Source organism: Ursus maritimus, unplaced genomic scaffold, assembly GCF_017311325.1.
Source record: "Ursus maritimus isolate PB19 unplaced genomic scaffold, ASM1731132v1 scaffold_8, whole genome shotgun sequence".
In the NCBI taxonomy this organism is placed as follows: Eukaryota; Metazoa; Chordata; class Mammalia; order Carnivora; family Ursidae; genus Ursus; species Ursus maritimus.
The window spans coordinates 62,238,283-62,262,105 of NW_024426996.1; the positions used below are offsets into that span (position 1 = coordinate 62,238,283).

Consider the following 23,823-nt stretch of genomic DNA (forward strand, 5'->3'; position numbering starts at 1 on the left):
CCCCCCCCCCCCCAGTCCAGCATTTCCCACCTACTTCTTTCCTGGAGCTTACCTGCCTGGGCCCGTAGGCCCTTGAACTTGAGATCCTCGACGTGAAGTACACACGGTAAACGGCATCTCGGGAATCTGTCTGTATGTCCCAAGTGTGGCCAGCTACTGCTTAGGCCCATCGCTGCTCGGCTTGGCTTAGTAATGCCGTGCACGCTGTAGGGCCACGAGGGATCTTGAAATGACGCCAGTTAGGAAGAGGAGGGAAGCTGGAGGTGTTCAACCTGGGGAAAGGGATAGGGGGCAGAGGGTGATGGTAACTGCCTTAGTGGTGAGAGGCAACCCGTGGTGCCCCTGGGCATCCCACCAGAACCTTGAGGCAAGACAGTGCAGAAACGGACTTCTGCTTCGCCTGAGGACTTCCTAAGAATGAGATTCCCTGCTGCAGGCAGGACAAAGCGAGTCCATTCTGGCCTGAAAGAATCCAAACCATACAAGGTATTTCCTCTTTCGTTCATTTGACACTTGCTCAGTGTCTGTTCCGTTACTTGGCTAGATAAAATAACACAAGCTCTCTGCCCTTAAGGGACAGACTTGAAAACAAAGAAAAATGGTGATGCATTTTTTTTAAAGATTTTATTTTTATTTATTTATTTGAAAGAGAGAGAGAGAGTGTGTGTGTGAGTGGAGGGAGGAACAGTGAGGGAGGGAGAAGAAGGGGGAAAGAATCTCAAGCAGACCCTGTGCTGAGCATGCAGAGCCTGACGCGGGGCTCAATCTCATGACCCCGAGATCACAACCTGAGCCGGAACCAAGAGTTGATTGCTCAACCGACTGGGCCACCGAGGTGCCCCTGGTGATGCATTTTTAATAAAAGTGGTGGGAGTTAAGTGGTAGAGTCACAAGGAAGGGAGTGGTCAGGGAAGGCTTCCTGGAAGAGGTGACAGTGGGATTGATTCTTGAAGGGTCAGTAGGTGTTTGCCAGATAATCAGGGTATCTGAGTATCAGAGGCAGAGTAGAGGCAGAGAGATGGGAAAAGCGTCGTCTTTGAAATGATGTGCAAGAGGTTTGGGAAACAGAGGAAGGCCTGGAGGGTATGATTCTGACTACAGTTCCGACGGCATCCTAAGAGTTTGGGCTTCACCTTCTAGGTGACAGGGGCCTGTTGATGGGTTTTAGGCAGCGGGTAGAGGTATGATCAGACTTGGGTTTCGAGGTTACTCTGGCTGCAGTGGGAGTTGGGGGAGGCCAATGGAGAGGTGTGTGTGGAAAGCAGTGAGTCCTTGGCTGTCTGTCGTCCAGGCCAAGGACGCGAGCCTGAATGGGACACGGTGGTGGGGACAGAGCTAAAGGGTGTCAAGAGGCTGGGTCTCGAGGATGTGTGGATTGCTTGGATGCGGGCAAGGAGGACAAGGAGCAGGAGACATGTGGAATCGGGTGACGGCATAGCCTCTGCCGCCTGGCGGCCTGTCTCCAATTTTAGCTTAGCCCTTACTAGCCGTGTGGTCCTGGGCAAGTTAGTCCATTTCCCTGCGCCCGTTTCCTCGTCTGTGCGATGGGAACGATAATGGTACCACTCTCTTAGCGTCGGGGTAAATGAACTGATGCATATAAAATAGTTGAAACAGAATCGGCCTACAGGAAGCTCAGTCCAAGCAGTGTTTCTCAACCTCGGCTCTAGTGACATCTTGGACTGGATAATTCCTTGTTGGGGGGCCGGAGGGGAACTTTGTCTTGTGCGTTGTGAAGTGTTTCGCTACATTTCCGGCCTCGACCCACTAGATACTTGTAGCGCTCTCTCCCCTCCCGTGACCCCCCTCTCGAGGTGTGAGGTCTCCAGAGTTTGCCAGCTGTCCCCAAGGAGGCCAAATCTCCGGACATTGCGAACCACTGCTGTGTAAGTGTCACGGCTGTCACCGCCGGGCAGAGACAGTCCCCCGGTTTCCGATGGGCGTGCTGGACGTGCGTGCTGGATGGGTTAGGCTCCATGCGCTGAGGCCACATGCACATCAAAATTGGCTGTATGAGATTTCTGATCATATTTAAATATAGTTTTACTGGGAACAGGAGTGAATCATTTTCACAACACACTCTTTTTAAAGTAAATACTCTCAATAAGAATGTTTTCATGTTATTTTTATAGCTCAGAAGTCTTGTTTATAAGAATTTAGAATTGTTTTGTTTTGTGTTTTTTTCTCCGTGGAGACCTGGAAATGGATTCTCATTAAAAACCCGAGTCATGAACTCCTGCCCCTCCCGATGTCCCGGGCCGTGGGGCCGGGGAGCCGTCACGCTGCGGCACCTAGCGTGTTCTGCTAACCCCTGGTAGGCCTCCGGGGGCTCCATCTGTGGTGAGAAAGGAAGCCCCAAAGCCAGATTTGCCACTTGGCGGCCCATTGCTGGTGCCGAACCAGCCCGTTGAGTCCTTCTGGTGCCAAGTCTGCTTAGAACAGCGCCAGGGTGCGTCTCCCGAGGAGCCGTATCTGCCACCACGGCCTCTGCCTCCCTCGGGCACCCAGCCACCCGCATTCCTTCGCTCCCTCCCGTTTGCTGCCGCCCAGGAGCAGGCAGGGAGAGAGGGCAGGAAGGGTGGGCGAGTCTCCGGAACGAACCTCAAGCCTGCATGCTGCCCTCAGCTCCTGTTTTTCTAGGTTACGCTGTCCTGTCCGTAAGGACCGGGAGCCTTCTGCAGAGGTCGGGCTCACACCTCATTAAAATTCATCTCTCCATCTGGCCCTGTGCCCTTGCCTGGGGCTGTCACAGTGTCTCCGGCTCACCCCGGAGAGACACTGCTGTTGTACATTGTGTTCAGTTTCTAACAAGGCTGAGCGAAATGCAGAAAATCTGACTTTGTAAATGGAGGTGAAGAAAACAAGTTTGCATTTTTTAAAATGTATCTTTACTCAGGTCTCCTATAAAAGGAACGGTCGTAGACCAGGGTGGCTAATAGATCCATTCCTGGTTCCTTCCAAGTTCATCTTGCCGTAAGTGTCTAGCTGGCTTTGCAGCGCTTTGGACAATTCTAGGTAAGAAGAACTATGTCTACATTCTATTTTCTGCTGTTGCCCTGAGCTGTCCCGTCCTGTTGACTAGTAGACTTTATTAGATCATCCTCATCATATTACATTTTTCATATCTGAGATAAGCTCTGGGAATGGAGTCAAGTATCAAATGTTCGGTGCTTGGAATTCTGGCTGGGGGAACTCATTGGTGCAGGAAAAGAGGCAAGGGATTTAACTGTGTGAGAAACTTCTTCGGTTGCTCACGTCATGACCTTCCATCCATTTGTTCACTCAACAGATGTTGACCAAGTGCCTCCATGAGCCAGCATAGAACAAAAATGGGGCCGTGTTTTGAACGAGAGTTTTTTTTGGGTAAATAGAAAGAAAAACGTCAGCTCCCGTTGTTCCTACCAAGGGAATTAATTTGTGGAATTATTTTTTCTCCTGGCATTTGGAAAGAAGAAGGCTACTTAAGACAGTGGCCTGTGATTTCTGGTTCTTTGCGACAGAGTCGGTTTTTGTCTTGGCAGCCTGTCTGCCCGTACACGGCTCACTCTGCTTCCAGGCCGCTACACGAGCGTGTCTCAGACCTCAGAGTGTTGTGTCCCCACACTGGGTGATTTCAGGCGGATCTCTGCTCTCTTGCTAAGCCAACAACACACTTTAAAGGAGTGATGAGAACATTGCAGGGGGTCGACAATCGGAAGCATTGGCTTCATCCACAGCCAGTAGGGATGACAGCGTTCCCTGCAGTCTGCCTAGCGACCACCTCTCCATTGTTCCCGAAAGCTGTATTTTCCGACTGCAAAAGAAATTCACCAACTATTTGTACCCTCACTCTGTAAGGACGGTATTTGAAAATATTTTCTGTGGTAAAAATACATGTAATATAAAATTCTCCATCATAACCGTACACTCTTCGGTAGTATTAAGTGTAGCCACATTGTTGCACAGATCTCTAGAACTTTCTCACCTTGTAAAACTGAAACTGTACCCATTAAGCAACAGCTCCCCATTTCCCCTCCCCACAGCTCGTGCTAACCACTATTTTACTTTCTGTCTCCATGAACTTGCCTATTCTAGATACCTCATAGATGTGGAATCATACAGTAGCGGTCTTTTGTGACTGGCTTATTTCACTCAGCATCATGTCCTCAAGATTGTCGTGGCATGTGTCGGAATCTCCTTCCTTTTTAAGACTGAACAACATTCCATCATACGTATATACCACATTTTGTTTATCTGTCCATGGATACTTACTTGGGTTGCTTCCCCATGTCGGCTATTGTGAATAGAGCTGCTATGATCGTGGGTATGCAATTACCTCTTCCAGACTCAGCTTTCAATTCCTTTGGGTATAGACTCAGAGGTAGGATTACTGGATCACATGGTAATCCTGTGTTTCATTTTTTAAAGAGACTTCATACTCTTTTTCGTAGTGGCTACACCATTTTACGTTCCCACCAACAGCGCACAAGGGTTCGCATTTCTCTACATTCTTGCCAACATGTGTTATTTTCTGGTTTTTTGAGAAGTAGCCACCCTCGTGGGTGTGAGATATATTTTATGTTTGTAATTTATGTACTGGGGCAATTTGGTTTAATGGCAATTAAGAATGATGCTCTCCTAAGTGACATAATGCTATGGAAGAGCTTCCTGGACAGAGAGGCGCCATATGCTCTAAGGGATAGGGCTGCCTGAGTAGAGCTCATCTCACTCTACCTTGAATTATAGCTATTGGATCCTGTTTGTGTCTCTATCACTCGCGCAATTGCAAGCTTGTCGAGGGGAGCACAAGAAATACAATAAGTAACCCACTTACACTTCCAGTTCTCCACGGGGTCTGCAGTGGTGCCGGCCATATGTTAGGTGCTTAGTTATCGATCCTTCTTCTAGATGACCCTACACAGCACGTTTCTGTACCATTCCCCTCCAAGAGCATACTTCATCCACCCTCACTCCTCAGCTGGCCTACAAATAGTCTTGAAGTCCCAACTCAAATACTGCCCCCTCCCACAACCTTTTTTCTGGCCCCAGGCAGATGGCTTTTTCTCCCCTGCTCCCCTTGCCATTTTGCGGGTTTCCTCTTCGCAGGACCTGTCCTACTGCATCAAATTGTGGATTTCCCTGATTCCACAGTGGAGCTTATAAGTCTTCAAAGACAGGAATGGGATCTATGTTTTCTTTGAAGTCCCTCAATAAGTATTTGTTGAGTAACAATGCACTCCAAATGAGTAAGCGATTTGATTTTCAGTAGAAAAAATGTCTTTCTTGGGTCAGTGAATCACTGAAGGAATGAAGAATTTGACTACCAGGAGACAGGTTTAAGGTCTATGCTGGCCAAGCCATGACACCAATCCAGATGGATCAAGGTCTATGGGCTTATTTGCCTTCTTTCTACATTTTTCTCACTTCTTGCACATTTCTTCAGTCTGTCCTCTCTTGGGAGCTGCTGTCCTGGCTCTGAGACCCCTCTGCAAACATAGTTCTCTCTCCCAGGTCAGCCAGCAAGCTGTTATCCAACTCCTCCCCGTCAACAAAAGTAACCTAAATCCTTCGTAGGCACACCCATTACAAAAGAATTCCCAAAATGTAGCCCTCCTGCTCCTCACTTTCATATGTCTGTTATCTAGTTGCCGAAGTAGACAGGTGCCCGGATGTAAAACAGCCCCAAGGTTCGTGCAAACCCAGGTTGGCTCCCATGGACTGGATCCCTCTAGGGCAACCATAATGAAAAGACTGCTCCAGCCCACACAGAACTCTGCCAAGTGCCAGGGGTTGCGGAGGAAGGAGGCTTCTTAAGTGTTGACAGCTGATGTGCTAACCTTGTGTAAAATGCAGCTGTCCCCACCGGTGGTTCCTGCTCTGAAGAATAACGGGGCGTGATCCTCGTCTCCCAGAGCAGGCCTGCCTTTGAATTAAAGATGGCAGCGCTCCTCGGACGCTCAGCTGCCCTGCACGTGGATGCAGCAGAACACCCTTCCTGCCTCCCGGCATCCCAGAGCCACTGCTCTGCATCTTGATTTCCTTGCTTGGCGCAGGAATTCTCCTGCGGGGCTCTGTCCCCAAGTCCACAACTGCCCAGGCTCTGGGTGGCATCCAACATGAGACCCCGTGTTCAAGACTTCAGGGGGACTGTTCTGATTGGTTACCCTCTATGTCGTTTCCTGGGGAACCTCCAATTCTCTAGGAAAATGGCTCCTGTTAGAGCATAGAAATTGCCCTATTAGCATTTGGGCTTTTTCCAACGCTAGGATGGTAGGAGTCTAGTATGTGTGCTTTTTCATTATTTAGGTGGTGGGCTGGCTATTTCTTTTACTCTCCTGTGGCAACTTCCTGGTCAAAACAGAACCCTTAGAATTCAAAAACCCTTTGAATGGGGCTCCAGCATCCAGGAAAGAGAGGTGGTGGGGATGGGGGGGGGTTGCTGGTAAGAGGCTGCAGGGAGGCGGGGATGGTAGTGGAGGTGGGGCTCGTGGCCAGATTGCCGGTTTGGGGGGGAAGGCGTGAGGAAAGCTGCCAAGACTGAGGTGCAGGGGTTGCAAAGGCAGGGAGGGACAGGTGAGCTGGCCAGCAGACCCCTGTGGACATCGACCCTGAGGCGGGAACTCTTTACTCCCTTCCCTCCCTTCATTTTGGACTGGGCACCTCGCAGCCCATGGGAGTTGTGGCTACGGGAGGTCCAAGGTCTGCCAGCAAATGGGCCTCGGGAGGAGGCCGGGCCTGAGGTGGGCTCGCCTCCCAGGGCTGACACCATCTGCATCTTGTCCCTCTCTTTTTTGTTTCTGTTCTGGATGGCCTGCCTTGCCCCAGGCTGAGGAGTGCTGCGCCCGGAGCCAGAGGGGTCTCCACACAATATGCCGATATGCAAGGGGCTGCTGGCCTCCACTGGTTTGCTTTTAACTGTCCTATTTTTGCCAACAATTGCAATGTGTATTTGGAAACACTAAAATGCAGAGCACGGAAATGGTAGATAGACAGTAATGTTTCTTAGTAACTCTGGGATGCAGGGTCCTTTAAGAGCTATTTGCAATGTTGTTCATTGAGAAACCCTCATCTTTATTTTTATTTAGGAAAGCAGACATTATAGCTTAAAACAAAAACAAAAACAAATACACAGAAGCACAAAGAAAACAGAGAGGACCACACTTTTCCTGCCCAGAGAAGCCCTGATGGCAGTCCTGAGGGGGAGGGGGTGGAAAAGGGAGGGAGAGAAATTATGGGGAGGAACCACAAACCGGGAAAACTTGCATACTGAAGAGTACAAGCAGTTTACTTTTTACTTTTTTTTTTTTTTTTAAGATTTATTTATTTTAGAGAAAGAGAGAACTGGATGGGCAGGGTGGGGGGTGGGCAAAGGGAATGACGCAGACCCCTGCTCAGCATGGACACAGGACTCGATCTCAAGACCTTGAGATCACAACCTGAGCCCAAAAATCAAGAGTCCGAAGCCCAACCCCCTGAGCCACCCAAGCGCCCCAAGCGATTTGCTTTTGAGAAATAAGCCACCTCCTTGGGGCTCTGGGGCTCACGGGATCAGAATGCAAATCAGGGATATGCTGTGGGGTTTTTTTTAAGTAGTAAACGGGGTGAGAGCTTCCTTTTCTGGTTAAATGACATTTTCTCCTTTCACTTCTTTTTCCCTTTCCAACTTGTACTTTGGATGCGTTCCAGCTTTTGGAAGCTTGAAAGTAAAAATGACTTTCCTATTGATGCCCCCCCCCCCCCCCGTCCCTTTCACGAGGAAGGAGTCTGCCTCTCTCCTGAATTCCCAATCAGATGCCCACTCCAGCTCCCCAGCAAGGGCCCACCTTCTCATTTTCTGCTTTTTGCTCCCGTTAATGATGAGCCCGCCAATGGCCACCTTATGGTATTGGTACTGCTGTAGAAAAGAAAAACTGAGCAAAACAAACAATGCCGCATTCCTGGGGAAATCGGAAGGGTTAAAGAGTGGGGGGCGCTGGCCTTTTGTTTCCTTAGCTTCTGGGCCAGGAAACAGGAAAATGGGAACATGGCTCCTTCTTCTATTGTGTTTGTTTGTTTGTTTCATTACGCCCATTCATCTCCACAAACAAGGCATGTTTTTTAGTTACAGATCGACTAGAAAAAAAAAATGCATATGCTAAACCAGATGGGTGAAATTAACAGTTTCATTAAACTAATTTTGAAATTGCCTGTTTTACAGACTCACCAGTGGTAGCATGGCTTGGCTTTTCTGCCGCAGTTGGAATTTGAACTTTAAAGAATGTGCAAAAAGAGCAGTTTGACTTTAGATTTATTTATTTTTATTATTACATTCACTAGTGCAGAAAATTGTTTAGATTCTTTTGCAGAGGAAATAATGATTGGTAATATTTGGGGGGGGAGTTAGGAGTTTTACTATGTAAAAGAAATAATGAAGCCTTTTCAATCTGCCTTGGTTGCAGTCTGCAGGTTTTTTTGTGCTAAGGCTTTGAGCTTTGTGAAGGATTCCCCTTTTGCTCCTTATTCTCCAGCAATCCCAGCTACCTGGGCACTCTTGCTAATGATTTCTGGGGTTCAAGTGTTGCATTTGGAGCTTCATTTGGTTTGGAGTCTCCTCTCTCCTCTGAGCCCCCAAAGCCCGTGTCTGTGGGTACTCAGGCAAAACTCATCCTCTCGGCTAGGTGTTTGGCAGAGCAGGTGAGGTGGGGATGAATCATTAACAAAATGTCAATGTTGCTTTGCTCAGAATGTGCACAGAGGGGCATCTGAGATGAGTACATATTTAAAAGTAAATCTATGAATAAGTAGGAGTAGGATTTATTTTGCAACTCCATCGGAGAGCTGTAGTGCATACTAAATCCAGCGGAGAAGGTTCTTATCCTGTCTAATGGTTGGGTAGGATGGAATTCTCTCAACTCTTCAAAGGGAAAATCCAAAATGAGATCCCCAGACTGCTGGTGGAAAAGGGTGTTATTATTCAGATATATCCCAACAGCTGAGCAGAGGAAAATGTTCAAGGATGTTCACTGCCGCGTTGTTGGTTATAGCAAAATCACTGGAAGCAACCCAAGGGTCTAAAAATAGAGAACTGGTTGGGGACATGGCACTGCTATAGAATGCAATACTAGCGAAGCTTTAGAAAGAATGGGCTTCTGACAGCCGCAGACAAATCCTCATGATAACGTGGTTAATTTAAACAAGAAAGTTGAGGGTCAGAATTATAGGAGCTTTTGTGAAAGAAAATGCATGTGTATCAATACAGATAGATGTGTATATGAGTTATAGTCTGTGCAAAGGGACAAGTCTGAAAGCGTACATACCAAGCTTTTAACAATGCTTGTCTTCACTATTAAAGAAGGATTAGGAGAGAGGGCACTTCTGGTTTTATTTTATACAAATCTGCATTGTTTGATTTTTTTTTAAACAAGCAGCTATTTCTTTAGGGATTAAAAAATACAGAAAGAGAAGCAAATTCCATTTGTTCAGCGAGGTGCTTTTTTTCAACACCTATTGCTTGGGATCAAGCGTGTAAAAGCAGACCCAGCTGTTGCTTCTTGGAATCCAGGAGACGGCTAGGGTGAGGAGTTCCAGGAGCCAGGAGATGAGACTGCTTTAGTTCCGGGTGGGGGTGGGCTCCTGCCCCACGGCTCAGCAAGTGGAGGCACGTGTCCCCCACTCAGGGGGCAGCCAGCCCGCCTGTGTGCCCCAAAGGACTGGCACCCTCTCAGAACCGATGGCTTGGCTTTTGAAAGTTCATCCTTGGACCCCACTGGCCTCTGTTTTTAACGTGGAATCTGTAAGGGCTTGCCCTTAAATAAATCCAATCTCAGACCTGCCCATTTCAGTTTTCTCACATTGAAAACTCATCTCTGTTCACTCCTTAACGGAGTGCTGATAGAATGAGTCTGTTGTTGCCTCCTGAAAGTTATTAGTGACATTTTAATTTTGGATAGAATGAAGAAAAGAAAAGAAAAATGTTGGATGTAACAACTTTTAGGCAGATACAACTTTAGTCTTAAATAAGATGGGCATGTCTCTTTAAATGTAAATAATATCTATCCAATCCCATATGGTCTTTTGTAACATAGCATCTAATAGATACACAGAATAGAAAGTAAACATTTGTTGCCTAAATTAATGAACAAGAGAGATGAATTGTGTAGACAGACTTTGGAAGACCGTCACACTTATGATATAAGACCATATAACTTGCTAGTTTGGGCTTAAATGTTTGTCAGATTTATGGGACGATTAGGTGAAAGGAAATATCATACAGCTGAAGGCAGTGGCAGAGAAGGGTCTACCGATAGTGGGAAGGTCCTTAGTACGACCTCTGGGGGCCTATTCATCAGCAGCTCGGTGCAGCAGAGTAAGTAGGAATGGCTTTCGTGACCCGCAAAGCTGAACTCAAAACGGGGCTCAGCCACTTGCCAGGTTTTGTAACATCGAACAGGTTAGTTGACGTCTCCAGGCTTCAAACTCCTCATTGGAAAAATGAGGACACTAAGAATGGTACCTACCTCATAAAATTGTTCGGATTACATGACATAATTTGCATAAGACACCTAATCCAATATTTGGCATTTTGTAAGCCCTCCGTAAAAGTTGACTCGTTCCTTTTATTGTATTTAGAAACCCTCAAGAAAAACTGGGGGCAAAAGATAAGAAAGCACCTCAAAATAAGTTTCTTTTGTGCCACTTTTTAGAGCAGCACCTAGGAACTATTTCTGAGCTAAAACACATTCTTCTTCCGAGCCTTAGAGGGAAAAAAAGGTCTCTCTGGAACTTTCGGTGGTCCTGATTTGGTGGTGAGTTACACTGAGTAAATTACTCTCTGGAGGCACTTTCTCAGCTATATAAGGCACATCCTTTTTCCCAGGATACTAGGCTGTCATTTAGTGCCAAAGAAAAAGCTATTTGCAGAATGACACCGTGGCATCCCCAAAGGGTTTAATTTACCTCCCTGGAAGGTGGTGTATTTCAAGGCACTGCAGAAGCAGCCATATTAATAACTCAGGTGGTTTAATTGGCTTTTCCCTCTTCTTTCTAAAGCCATGTCGATCCCATGGTAATTAATCGTGTGTGCTGTGAATTGTGGTTATTTACAGGGCCAAGGAACCCAAATGAATCTGTATTAGAAATCGGCGGGAGGATATTTGAGAAGGCTGTAAAGAGACTCTCCAGTGTTGATGGTCTTCACCAAATTAGCTCTGTTGTCCCCTTTCTGATGGATTCCAGCTGCTGTGGGTACCATAAAGCATCCTACTACCTCGCAGTCTTTTATGAAACTGGATTAAATGTACCTCGGGATCAGCTGCAGGTAGAGTATTTCATGCCTTCCAGAAACATCCGTCACCTGCGTTATATTTGCAGAGTAATGCTCTCATACCCCGGGTGGAAACTGGACCTGTTCGTGCTCTGTGGAGCCCTTTAAAAACCTTGACACTCAAGAAAAACGTCCTAGAGCTATGTTAAGTACAGGATCTTTTGCTTCCTTTCTGGGCACAAGCTGGGGATAGGATTGGTGTATTCTAAGGGAGAGTCGGGGCCAGGTTTACCAGAATCCCACTCCTTCGAGAATAGGTGCCTCTCACCCAATTCTTATAACTGCTTAACTACTGTGGCTGTAGGACCGTTATCCCACGTGACTGTTGAGCTAAGTGAAGTCATTTGGACCTCTAAGCGAAGTGTGGGCACCTCCAGCCTTCTACCATCAACGCAAAAGCCATACCGCACTGTTTCATTTGTGGTTCTGAGACCCGGTTCATTATGCAACTTGCCAAACATTTGGGATCCCATTTATATAAGTGCTATGAGCAGTTCCTGGCCACTTGCAGTTTTCAGATCTGCACATAGGATTGTTCATCCTGGATTTGAAGAGACTCAGGTTGTTTAAGCCTGCCCAGGAGGTTCCATGTTCCTTCTTTTTTTTTTTTTTTTTAAAGATTTTATTTTATTAATTTGACAGAGAGAGACAGCCAGCGAGAGAGGGAACACAAGCAGGGGGAGTGGGAGAGGAAGAAGCAGGCTCCTATCGGAGGAGCCTGATGTGGGACTCGATCCCAGAACGCTGGGATCACGCCCTGAGCCGAAGGCAGACGCTTAACAACTGCGCCACCCAGGCGCCCCTCCATGTTCCTTCTAAGTGACTTCTTTGTGTATGCCTCTGGATTATTGGTGGTCATGACTGATGGCATGCTCTCCTGAGTTCCCAAGGCAATTCCCCACAAAGGGAGAACAGTGAAGAAGATTCTAGCCTTGTTTCTGTCACAAAACGGCTGGTTGGCCATAGACACATGACTTCAAGTCCCCCTCTCCCCTCTTTCCTCAACTATGACGTGAGGCTGTTGGACCAGCTGATCTCCAAAGACCCTTTTCAACACTAACATTCTGAGAGTGTGAGGTTAGGACATGGCCACTACTCATATCATCCGCCATCGTAGCTGAAGCAGACCGGGGATCCTTGGAACAGTTGGCAGGTGCACAAGAAGATTCTATGAGAGAAGTCAGGGGACGACCCCTGTTTTCATGGAGTGAAGGGAAGAAGTCAAGGAATCAAGCTATTAGGCATTAAGAAGGACGGAGAGCTAGAATTTGTAAACCGTTAAAGAGTTGTGGGGCTTCTTTTCCAAAGATTGTTTTTAAAGGCATGTTAACATGTTTCTGGAATGACCAGGTTCATATATGGGATGGGGCCAGATAACCTTTCAATGTTAGGATTTTATGAGGTTTTTCTACAATCTCGTGAACACTTGGTAAATTTCTTCCTAACAGGGCATGCTGTATAGTTTGGTAGGAGGCCAGGGCAGTGAGAGGCTGTCTTCAATGAATCTTGGATACAAACACTACCAGGGTGTTGACAACTACCCCCTGGACTGGGAGCTGTCCTATGCCTACTACAGCAACATTGCCACGAAGACACCCCTTGACCAGCACACACTACAGGGAGATCAGGTAAGAGAAAGAGGTGGGTGGAGATGGTCATGGCCCTGTTTACTGGGGCCTCCTGAACAATGTTATACAGTGTCCACACCTGTGGCTGGCTCATTGTCAGGCCTTCAGAGGATGAACATAATTGAATGGAGACAAAAGCTATCTTGCACTCTCCAGTTCATATTTCCTGACTGTGTTCTCAGGCTGAATGCAGGAACAATCCTACACCCTTGCATGAAAAGCTTTTCATGAGCAGGAGGACTAGCATGGGAAGAATAGATTTGGCCCTGGACAGATTTTGATTTTGCAAAAAATGTGTACCAGAAACAGACACCTTGTCTTTGTTCCAAGACCATAGAAGGGGGTGGGTCTGGAGGTGTGAAGGATTGGGTTAAATTGAGTGGGGGGAGTAAGCCAAGGGCTCCTATCAGTGTGTAAGCAGCAAGCAGGGTCTGCAGTATAAGGAAGCAAGCTCCATCCCCAGCTATGTTCCCAGTGCCAGGCACCTCGAGAAATATCTGACCCCATCACATGAGCCTTGTTAGCTCAGTGCTTCCAAGTGACTGACAGGTGATGTTTGAAGCATGCCCCAGCCCAGAGTAAGGACTGGATGAAGGATACCAACTCTAGTCTTTAATTCTGCAGGCTTCCAAATCTTGTTGAGTCGTTGGGCCGAGAAATCAGTGGTTCACATATGCCAAAAAATACATAACACATTACGTTGGCTCAACTAAGGGTTTGCTTTGAGGACCATGAATAAAAGGGTATAAGTAGAAGTGATAGTGTAAGAATTCAAGGAAAGCTGCCTCTAGTTGAGGCAGGTCTGCATTCGGTGGGAGTAGACTATGATGTGGTTGGCTTCTTGGAATGTATTTGTATATATCCTCTTTATCCAGGAAGGATTTAAGAGGTTTTGATTGTCATAGCCCTCGAGCTGGTCAAGTTGAGAGGAAATGCAAGCTGTCTCTACCAGGAGTTGTCAATTTTTTTTTTTCTGTAAAGGGCCAGATAGTAAGTATTTTAGGATTTGCTCCTATAGCCTCTGCCAGGGACAATATATAAGCAAACGGGGAACCTGGGTATGTGCAGCCGTAAATAGTACGTAAACCGCATGGCCAGATTTGGCCCTGATGGAGGCCATAAACTCTTGATTTTTCCCTGCTTCTGCTTGGTGAGCCCAGGGGATACACCTGGCTAGGTCAGGATGGTGGAACCTTAGCCTCAGCGGCTAACTGGAAACCCGTCCACTCTCCTGTCCCCAGTGCTGCTTCCAGATTGCACTCAAAAATCCACAGTGCAGAAAACTTGCACTTTGCTGATCAGGAATGGGCGGTGCCCAGAAATGAAATCTACAGTGGCTGCCGTATGTTTCAAAATAAATGACTCAGAGGTATATGCTGTCAGTGACCATTAAACAGGAGTCAAACTATAAAACAGCAAATGGCTATCTATAGAGACGTTCTAATTCCTTCAGAAAACAGTGATTTCTCTTGAACAAACTTACACAATCTTGTTATTATTGTTTGTATTCTCTCAATGTATATAAACTATATGCAAAATTGGACCTCAGTTTGACAGGAATTAATTTATGAATCGATAAAGTTGTTTGGTTTTTTTTTAGAAAGGAATTATTCTGAGAAAAAAAAATCCATACAAAAAGCAAGCCATAAAGTCAGACTGTGGTTGTTCTTCTCAGCCTGAATGTGTTAATAATGTCCTCTCTGTATACATTATACTTTTAAGAATTCTAGTTCAGCATAAATTAGCAATGGGAAATGGTATGTTGCTAACAAGCTCCTTTTCTTTTGAAGATTTGGCACACGCAATGTTACGATTATGAAAGAAAATGTGTAATTGGTCAGAACCAGGGAAGATGAATAGAAGAGATCCATCTTGCAGCTGAAAGTCGTATGATTAAGAACCACAGATAGGAATTATACAGTTAGGAGAGTTGTATCCTCGCTCATTTTCTCAAGAATGTGTAATTAATGGCTTCTTGAGAATTTAAGCAGGTGTCATACATTGATTTAAATGTCCTTTTGTTGAGAAATCTATTAATTCACCAGCGGCACGTAACAAATGAGGAGATACGGAAAACGAGACCTCTAATTAACAAACCAAGGATCCGTCAGTAACTCCTTCCTTGATTCTTGCTTCCTTTTCTCTTTTATGTAGCTCGTGGTTCACATCATTTCATCTTCTTTATTAGTAATCTCACTTCATGTCACTTCTGCATGATTTAGCAGGTCTCTGTCTTAGGTGAAAGAGAAGCTGCTAGGTTTTGTTTGTTTTTGTGGCTTAATTGCCAATGAGTTTCTTTCATTCTCTCTACTCCTGGGAATGTGCTTTTCCACAAGGTTTGGTCCCCAGCTCTGCACCTGCTAAAGGGGCAGGGATCTCATCCACACCCCTGGTGTTAACTGCCTTCCACGTACTGATGACACCCAGTCCTTCCTCCAGCTGGGACTTTCTTACGCACCCCCAACTGCAATCATAACACCCTAGGAAGGCAACACACCATCTCCCCTCTCCGTCCCCCCAGACTCCTCCATGGATGACACCACTGTCCATGGTGCTAGCAGCTGAGGAGCCATCCCCCCATCATCCCATCAGTTACAGTTATCCCACCACCTTAACTTGCCCATTTCTGTCTCCTCCCATCCCCATCCCTGCTGCCACAGGCAACATTCGCCCCTCGTCATCTCTGCCCTGGGCCACTGGACAGCCTCCTGCTCTGGGCTGAATTGTGCCCATCCCACTCCTTTTGAAGCCCTAACCCCCAGTACCTCAGAATGTGACTCTCCCTGGAGGTAAAGGCTTTAAGGAGGTAACTCAGTTGAGATGGAGTCATTAGGGGGGCCCTGTGTAATGTGGCTGGTGTCCTTACAAGAAGAGAGGAGTAGGACACAGATAAAACAGCGGGATGACCACGTGAGGGCCCAGTGGGAAGGTGGCCATCTGCATGGTAAGGAGAGAGGCTTTAGAAGAAACTAAACCTGCCAATATCTTGATCTTGGACTTCTAGCCTCTAGAACTTCGAGAAAATAAATGTCTGTGGTTCACGCCGCCCAGCCTGTGGTGTTTTGCTGTAGTGGCCACAGCAAATCAATACACGTCCTAACGGGTCTTCCCGTCACTAGTCTTGTCCCATCCATTCTCTTCTCACTGAAGCCAAAGCAGGCTGTCCACAGTCGAGGTTCTCAACCTGGTGGCATGTCAAAGTCACCTGGGGGGTTAAAGAATAGCTCTGCACAAGCTCCACTCCATAGTCTTGACGCAACAGCCTGGGGGGCTGGGTCATATGTGTATCTGTGTATGTATATACAGTTGACCTTGGACAATGTAAGGGTTAGGGACACAGATCCCCCCACATAGTTAAAAGTCCACGTATAACTTTTGACTTCCCCAGACTTTACTACTAATAGCCTACCATTGACCAAAACCTTACTGATAACATAAACAGTCAATTCACACATAGTTTCTATGTTACATGTATTATGTACTGTATTCTGACAATAAGGTAAGCTAGAGAAAAAAATATTAAGAAAATCTTAAAGACAGTATATTCATAGTACTGTATTTATGGGAGAAAATCTGCATGTAGGTGGGCCTCTGCAGTTCAAACCGGCATTGTTCAAGCGTATTTAAAAAGCTCTGATGTTCAGCACGTGTAGCCAGAGTGGAGAAGTGCTGACCCACAGGATCTAGGCTCAGCTGGTCGCCTGGCATAGGAGGCTTTCCTTGATCCCGTTTCTGTTTCTCCAGCCTCCGCTGTCAGTAATCCCTGCTCAGCCTGTCTACTCTGGTGATACCATGCTTTTGGCCGCACGCTGCTGTTCACGCCTCCTGGCCCTGTGTGGTCTCCTCTGCCTGGTCTGCTTCTCCACACTCGCTCCCCTTTTCCTCCTACTTGAACTCCGGGCTCGGACGTCACCTCCTCGTCCAGATCTCCTATTGTGGTGGGACCATGGGACCCGGTGCACACCTGCTGTTGCCCTCAGGATGGCTGCTGTGTACGGGGTCACCAAGCTGGCCTCCCCAGGACACTGTAGGCTCCCTTTTCTGTTCATATCAGGGTCCCCAGTGCCCAGCACTGTGCTTGACACACAGTTGGCACCCAGTGTTTGCCGATGGGATGACGGATGGGGTAGGAGTGCAGCACATTCAGTGACGCACGTGAGGTTATTAGACTGTCTTGTTGACTCTCTGGTGCTTTCTGATGTGACCAGTGCTCACTGTGGACCCTCTCACACTGAGCCTTTCTGCGTGGCATCCCCCATTTGAGAATCTCGGATACTTATCCTTACAGCGGATATTTCCGCATTCTTACTTTAATAAAATCCCTAAAATGTTAAATTTTAACAAAGATAACGCACACCCCCTCTTGGGAGCCAAGCATGATAGCTGACTTTAAACACCCCGAGAGGCAGGTTCCTACTGGCGGTTCCCACGGGCCTCGCGTGAAGCTGGTGGAGGTAGGCGGTTTACGTGCAGGCTCTGGAACTGCCCCACTCCTGAGTCCCCGGGGGGCTGGCTGAACTGCTGTATCTCACAACTCCAGAGAATGCATATGCGCGGAAAAATGCGAGCTCCCCAGTTGCAAAGTCGGAGGGGTTTTCAAATTCCTGCCCTGTCTTCCTTCTTCTCTATCTCCGTCTCTGTCTCTCCACCCCCACCACTTCTCTCTCACACATTTCCCTTGCTCTCTTTGTCTCTTTTCTTTTTCTCTCCTCCTCTCTTCCTGCCTCCACCACTGTCTTGCCCTCCCCAACCCCTGCCCACACTCCCCTCTGCCCTGCCTTGTGCCCTGCTCGGTGCTCAGTGGCAGACCGCTGATACGGTATGAACACAGCCCTCCTAGCCTGCAGGCTGAGCAGAGGGAAAGGGGGTAAAGCAGGTGAAAGTCAGTGTCAGGGACAGTGTGGCATCTTCTCTGACACTGGATGCAGGTGCTCTGAGGACAGCACAGTCTCCAGATATTGGACCTCCTCTGACCTGGTCAGCGGTAGGGGATCTGAACTGTTCATTCTAGAGACCTTGATTTTTAACACACCAGCAACAACAAAAAACCCTCAGAAGCCACAAAAATCCCAGCACTGGTCAGAGTGGAGCCTCATGGTCCCTGCCCACATCTACCCAACTCTCCCCCCACCCCACCTGCCCTGTTGCTTCTGCACTCCACAGCTTCCTCCTGGCTTGGTCATGTTTCCATCCGAAGCATCATTCTCTGGTCACACAGTGTTGTTCGAATGAGTGAACCACCGAGCACTGCTTCCTTGTAGGGGCTGTTCCTTCATCGCATGTCTTTGTAGGTGGTGGGCTTTCACAGAAGGTCCCAGGCACGCGGCTCTGACGCGGTGCTAATTGCCACCATAGTGACCCCAGTACTATGGAGAAGCAACCAGCTGCCTGGGTGTGGGAGACAATTGAGATGTGGCCCCAGGGCCAGATTTGCCTGGGTTCGGGACCCTGGTCTGCTGTTCACTGGGTGTGAAATCTCGGGTAATTTTGTTCACCTCTGTGTCTGTACAGCTTTTCACCTGTACAGTGGGTGCCATGATGGTGCGCACGTCACGCAGTCGTTATAGCTTGAATAAGTTAATGCACATGACGCGTGCCTAGTGGAGCCCAGCACATGGTATGAGCTCTCTAAAATGTTTCTGGCCCCACTGCTCCCTCCTGAGATTCTATTTCTTCCATCTCTTCCGAAGCATAAAATTCTCTTAGATAGACCGTCCACACATCGGAAGGCTGTGAGCTGCACAAAACTGCAAAACCAATAGGAGGACAAATGTTCTAAACTGCTGTGAGCCTTCTTTATGTGTTAGAGTGAACTAAGGACCTAACAAATGATGAGTTCCCTTACTGAGAGCTTAGCATACGCCATCCACTCTGCTGATCTCTTTTATAAACAGTCTCATTTAATCCTCACGCAACCCTAGGAGGTCAGTTCCCATTTTACAGAGGAGGCAACTGAGACTCAGAGAAGCTAAAGAACTGCCCAAGGTCACACAGCAAAAGAGTCATGGGGCCTTAGTTTGAACCTAGGCCTTTCTAACTCTTCATATTACCAAAAATAATGGCTGATAGGTTGAGTGTTTTTGATATAGCAAGTACCGTGCCAAGCTCCATTATGGATGCAGAGACTCAATCTCAGATCAGGAAAGTTAGTGGCCCAAGGCCCGTGGGTAGTTAGTGGTGAGTTAGAGTTCCCCTGAGTCTGCTGTGAAAGGCTGTGCTCTTAATGGCCCCATCCTGCTGCAAAGCTTGGTGGTACCACCCAGGGGAGCCGGTGGGGCTAGGCCAGGGGACGGTGATACAAAGGACAAAAGCGTTCCTTCTTCAGAATTATGCACAGCTGCCCAGGTCCCCCCAGAAACCTGGCCTTTGCCAAGACCCTCCTCATGACACTGTTTGAATTCACTATGTCTCAGGCATGACAATGGAACAGTCTACCATTTGCTTACTCTCAGATGTATGAGTCCTTCATTGGGTGGTGAGACCCGTGGGCCCCACCGCCCGCCAGCCTGAGTTTGACTCCAAAATTTGAAGAACTAAATATATGATCTTGGATAAGTTACTTAACTTCTGAGCCTCAGTGTCTACATCAGTGAAATGGGCGTATTGACAGTAATACTCTTATACGGTCGCAAAGATTCAGTGAGTCAGTCTTGGGCAAAGCAATCAGAACAGTGATAGATCATCGGTGATATATCTTATCGGGATAGTACAGTGACGTATCATCACTGCCAGCGAGTGGCAGACACACCTGAGAGTATAAATCCTTGCGGGCTAGGAAGTCCCATGACAAAGTTAAAGAGAAAGAAACAAAATGAGGAGAAGAAAAACAACCAAAAATCAAAATACCCAAGTTCTCCTGTTGAAAAACAAAATTCCAGCTGAGAATTCCATTATTTGAGCAGCTCAAGCTTCAGCCCAGTTCCAGGCTCATCACAGACAAGAGTGTCCCCTGGGGTTTGAGCTGAAACTGCAGCGCATTGGCCGCACGCTGGTCAGAGCCAAGGAGATAGAGTGGATTCTAGAGCCTTCTTGCTAGAGGGCTACACTTTGGGAAGCTGGAAAGAGCCCCGTCTTTGGAGTTAAGCCAGCCTGGCTTCAGGGCCTGCTCTACAAAGTCACCGTGAGCTGATGGTTCCACCTTTTGAGCCTCAGTTTCTTTGCCTGTAAATTGGGGACAGTGATATTTGGGTCGCAGCCCTATGGTGAAGGATGAAGTGAGAAAAACGTTTTAAATACCCAGCACAGAGAGATGGTTTCAGTAAAAGGGGGGTGGTGGTGTCATCAGTTGAATTGTTGCTATTCGCTTGGTGGCCTCCCCAGGTGAGACACTGAGCAGGACGTGATGCCTATTGGGTGCTAAGCCCCAACGCAGTCCCCACTTCCCAGCCCCCCAGGGCCTCTGGAAGGGACCTGCGGCTCCGCGCGGCCACAGCAGTCTAGAGTTTGTGAATATAAGGACTTCTCTTAACTAATAAACAAAGAGGGTCAGAAGGGAAATCAGGCCTGGCTCCTTGTTCTCTAAGGCTTCTTTCCCAAACTCACGCAGATCCAATTTTTTCACCATCTGCCCGTGGCATGTGCAGGGCGTGGGAAGCCCTTTCCAGAACCCCTCCTGGCATTGTTAAATAGAGTTCATTATGTATAAGGGGAGACCGTGAAACAACGGAACTGGTCTCTTGATAAACAGCCAAAGTTTACACATCAAAATGAGTCTGATTTTCTCCAGAGGAGTCGGGTACCTCGGAGGCTGGGCGCCGATTCAAAACATTTCGTGAACTCCCCCTTTGGGTTCATCCTCAGCGCCTCTGGCACATTCTTGCTCCCGTCCTCAGAGTGAGCATGCCCTCTCTTTTTTCAGGGTAGATTTAATTTTTGGAAATAGCCAAAAGATATTTGAAGCTGAGCCCGCTAAATAAAAAGGGTTAGTCATGCAGGATAATAACACTTTGGGATAAAAAAGAACAAAAACACAAGGTTATACTTAGAAAATATTGATTTACCTTTTTTGATGCTGTGCGTAATCTGGCTCTGAAATCAGTGGCGTGAAAGTGGGCTTCTGGATAAGCTTGAGCAGTAGAAGTGGAGGTGGGAGAAATTTTGCCCTCCCAAGGCAGCCGGTTTGACAGGAACAAAAATGCCCATTTAGACAGATGAGATGCGGTATAGTCATTTAAGAAGAATCTGATTGTACGGCATCGTGAACACACCTCATATTTCAATTATTCATATAGTTTTTAGTTGAACAATTGCTAGTTTAAGAATAACGTCCTGGCTCTTGCGTGCCCACGTCATTGAGATATTTCCCTTTTCCCCCTCCTTCCCTTTCCTTCCTTCTTCCCTCCCTCCCTGTCTCCCTTCCTCCCTTCCTTCCTTTTCAGGCGTATGTTGAAACAATTAGACTGAAGGATGATGAGACGCTCAAGGTACAGACCAAAGAGGATGGAGATGTCTTCATGTGGTTGAAGCATGAAGCCACCCGGGGCAATGCAGCAGCTCAGGTAAAACTGCGGCCCGCTGTTTTGGAAATCCCAGCAGTTATAATAGCCCAGGTTCTGCCATAGTAACAAAATATCCCCAACCTCGCTGGCTTAAAACAACGCCGTTTCTTACTCCTACTAGCCGTCTGATGGGGTGACCAAGCACTCTGCTCAGTAGACCCCTACGAATCAAGCTAATGGGGGCTTCACTGCAACACAGGCTCCCACAGCCATGGCTGCTCAGAAATGGCACAAGCCATCTCTCACATTTTACTGGCCAACGCAAGTCATGTGGTTTCTCTTGGCTTCACGTGGGGTTGCGGGGGGAGTGTTTTCCTACTCTGCACCCAGGAGAGAGAGCTGCAAAGTTTGTGATCTGTCCCAAAGACTACCATCAGACATTTTAGAGCATTGGATAGAAATAAAAAGCATCTCAGGGTGCAGGAGAGATGAGATGAGTATCAAGCAGAAGGCCAAGGATTCAGCTAGGAGAAGAACAGAAGTCAGGTGCGGCATGTTATAGACCAATGGACCAAACTTGGCTCTTGAACATGTCTTATTTTTTGGATGGACTTTTCCAAGGTACCAGGAAGGGCAGAAAGCTGGGGGAACATTCTCTATCTGACTTCTTGCCTTGATTTGACTATGAAGAGAAGCCCTTGACGAGAGCCGGCTTAGGCAGATTGCACCAGGAGGGAGAAAGCTTCCTTCCCGAAGAATGACCTTAGCTTTTGCTTCATGCTCCTAGTGAGAGCATAGAGTGTGTGGAAGGACCTCTGGGTCTGCTAAGCAGGCCGAAGCCCAGAGATGGGAAAAAGAAAGAAAACAGAAAAGACAAATGCATTGACAAGCAAGCATTTCAGAGACCCATTAGTAATGGATCTCCCACCCATCTATGGAGGTCTTTCTAGCATTTCAGGAGATACTTTGCTGGAGGTTGTAAGTACTTGAGTAGGGGGTGGGAGGGGGTAGAAAGAAGAGGAGATGAGGGAAGAAGCAGAAAGGAGGAAAGACCATAAGGGCCCAGAATGGGGCCAGAATGTTAACAGACAGTCCTCTGGCTCCCTTCTCGGGCATCTGTCCCCAGTCTGCAGTCTTTCTAGGGCAGGAAGGAATTCCAGTGCCTGGTTCTGGAAATGCCACTGTCAGAGTAATTTCCTGGGTGTTTCAGAGCTTATATGAACTTCCCTGCCTTCGTTCAGCAAATCTTTGTCGAGTAGCTTCCATGACCTTCTACTGAGCTTTGCTGAGTGGGGGCTGAGGGGAGAAAGGCAGACGAATCACATCATGAGGTTCCGATCCCCAGAGAGCTCCCCGCCTCGAGTGTCATGGTGGAATGAGCCACGTGGACAAATGCTGGGGTGGGAGATGAGTGCCTTCTGATACGGGTGTGCACAGGCCTCCAGGCCACTCACTAGCCTTAGGGGACGGCATGTACCTTCCAAAAGAAAGGGGCTTTGAAGAGAAGAGACATTGTTGACCAAGTTCCGTCTGGCTCTGGCCCACGGTGCCACGGTGCAGTAGACTGATTCACATTCACACGCAACACATGCATTGTTTCCAACTGGGGCTGAGGACTTGTATTTACCCAAGTTCACCTTTCTGGGCTCCAGCCCCCAATTGGAAGGTGACACGTGTCTACCTAATTCCTCGTTCTCAGTTTGAAAATATTTTGAACTAGGTTTGTCCTTCCACCTTTTAAAGCCTTATGTTAAGCATTACGCAGGAAAGTCATTATTCTAAATTGTTCCTGTCTTGAAGCAACGACTGGCCCAGATGCTGTTCTGGGGCCAGCAAGGCGTGGCCAAGAATCCTGAGGCGGCGATCGAGTGGTATGCCAAGGGCGCCCTGGAGACCGAAGACCCTGCGTTAATATATGACTATGCCATTGTGTTATTCAAGGTAAGAGTCCCTCAGTTTGGGCTGAAATGACGCAATTCTTATCAGATTTCCCGAGCAGGTTCCCATAGGCGTGCAGGCAAACAAGGAGTCTGTAACTGGAGAAACTCAGTATATGCTTCTGTCACTCTTGATGGAAAGGGATATTTGCTGAAAAGGCAGAAACAGTCCCCTGGTCTCATTTTTGATCATTAGTCTTATGTTTGGCAACTGGATTGTCTTTGCTTTTGCAAGAACTGCCTAGAGGAAGCCCCCCTGTTTTATGGATTGGAAAAAAACGGCCACCAGCCCCCAGAAGTACTGCAAGTTTGCCACGAGGCAGAAGGGTCATTGAATGACAGCTTACCCCTAGTGCGTGTTTCGGCTGGCTCCCAGCCACCTGGTTGGTCAAAACAAAGATCTTGTTTTAAGCCAATGGGAGAATGGGGGATGGGTTGAAAGAGCATTAGCCCAGGAGACAGAGAATGGAGTTCAAGTCCCTCCTCCCCAGTCATCAGCTATGTGTCCTTCGAGTTATTTGAGCTCCTCGGGCAACGGT

General features: G+C 47.5%; 1 protein-coding gene across 4 annotated transcripts in view; it reads left to right on the plus strand.

Moving 5' to 3' along the window:
- SEL1L3 (SEL1L family member 3) overlaps positions 1 to 23,823 on the plus strand; it is an 87,170-nt gene that overhangs the window by 28,783 nt on the left and 34,564 nt on the right. For all 4 annotated transcript variants that reach the window (XM_008685863.2, XM_008685862.2, XM_008685861.2 and 1 more), the window contains exons 9-12: positions 11,064 to 11,275; positions 12,730 to 12,909; positions 21,288 to 21,407; positions 23,148 to 23,288. In XM_008685863.2, coding sequence (XP_008684085.1) covers positions 11,064 to 11,275; positions 12,730 to 12,909; positions 21,288 to 21,407; positions 23,148 to 23,288 — 653 coding nt within the window. The remainder of the gene's footprint in view (positions 1 to 11,063; positions 11,276 to 12,729; positions 12,910 to 21,287; positions 21,408 to 23,147; positions 23,289 to 23,823) is intronic.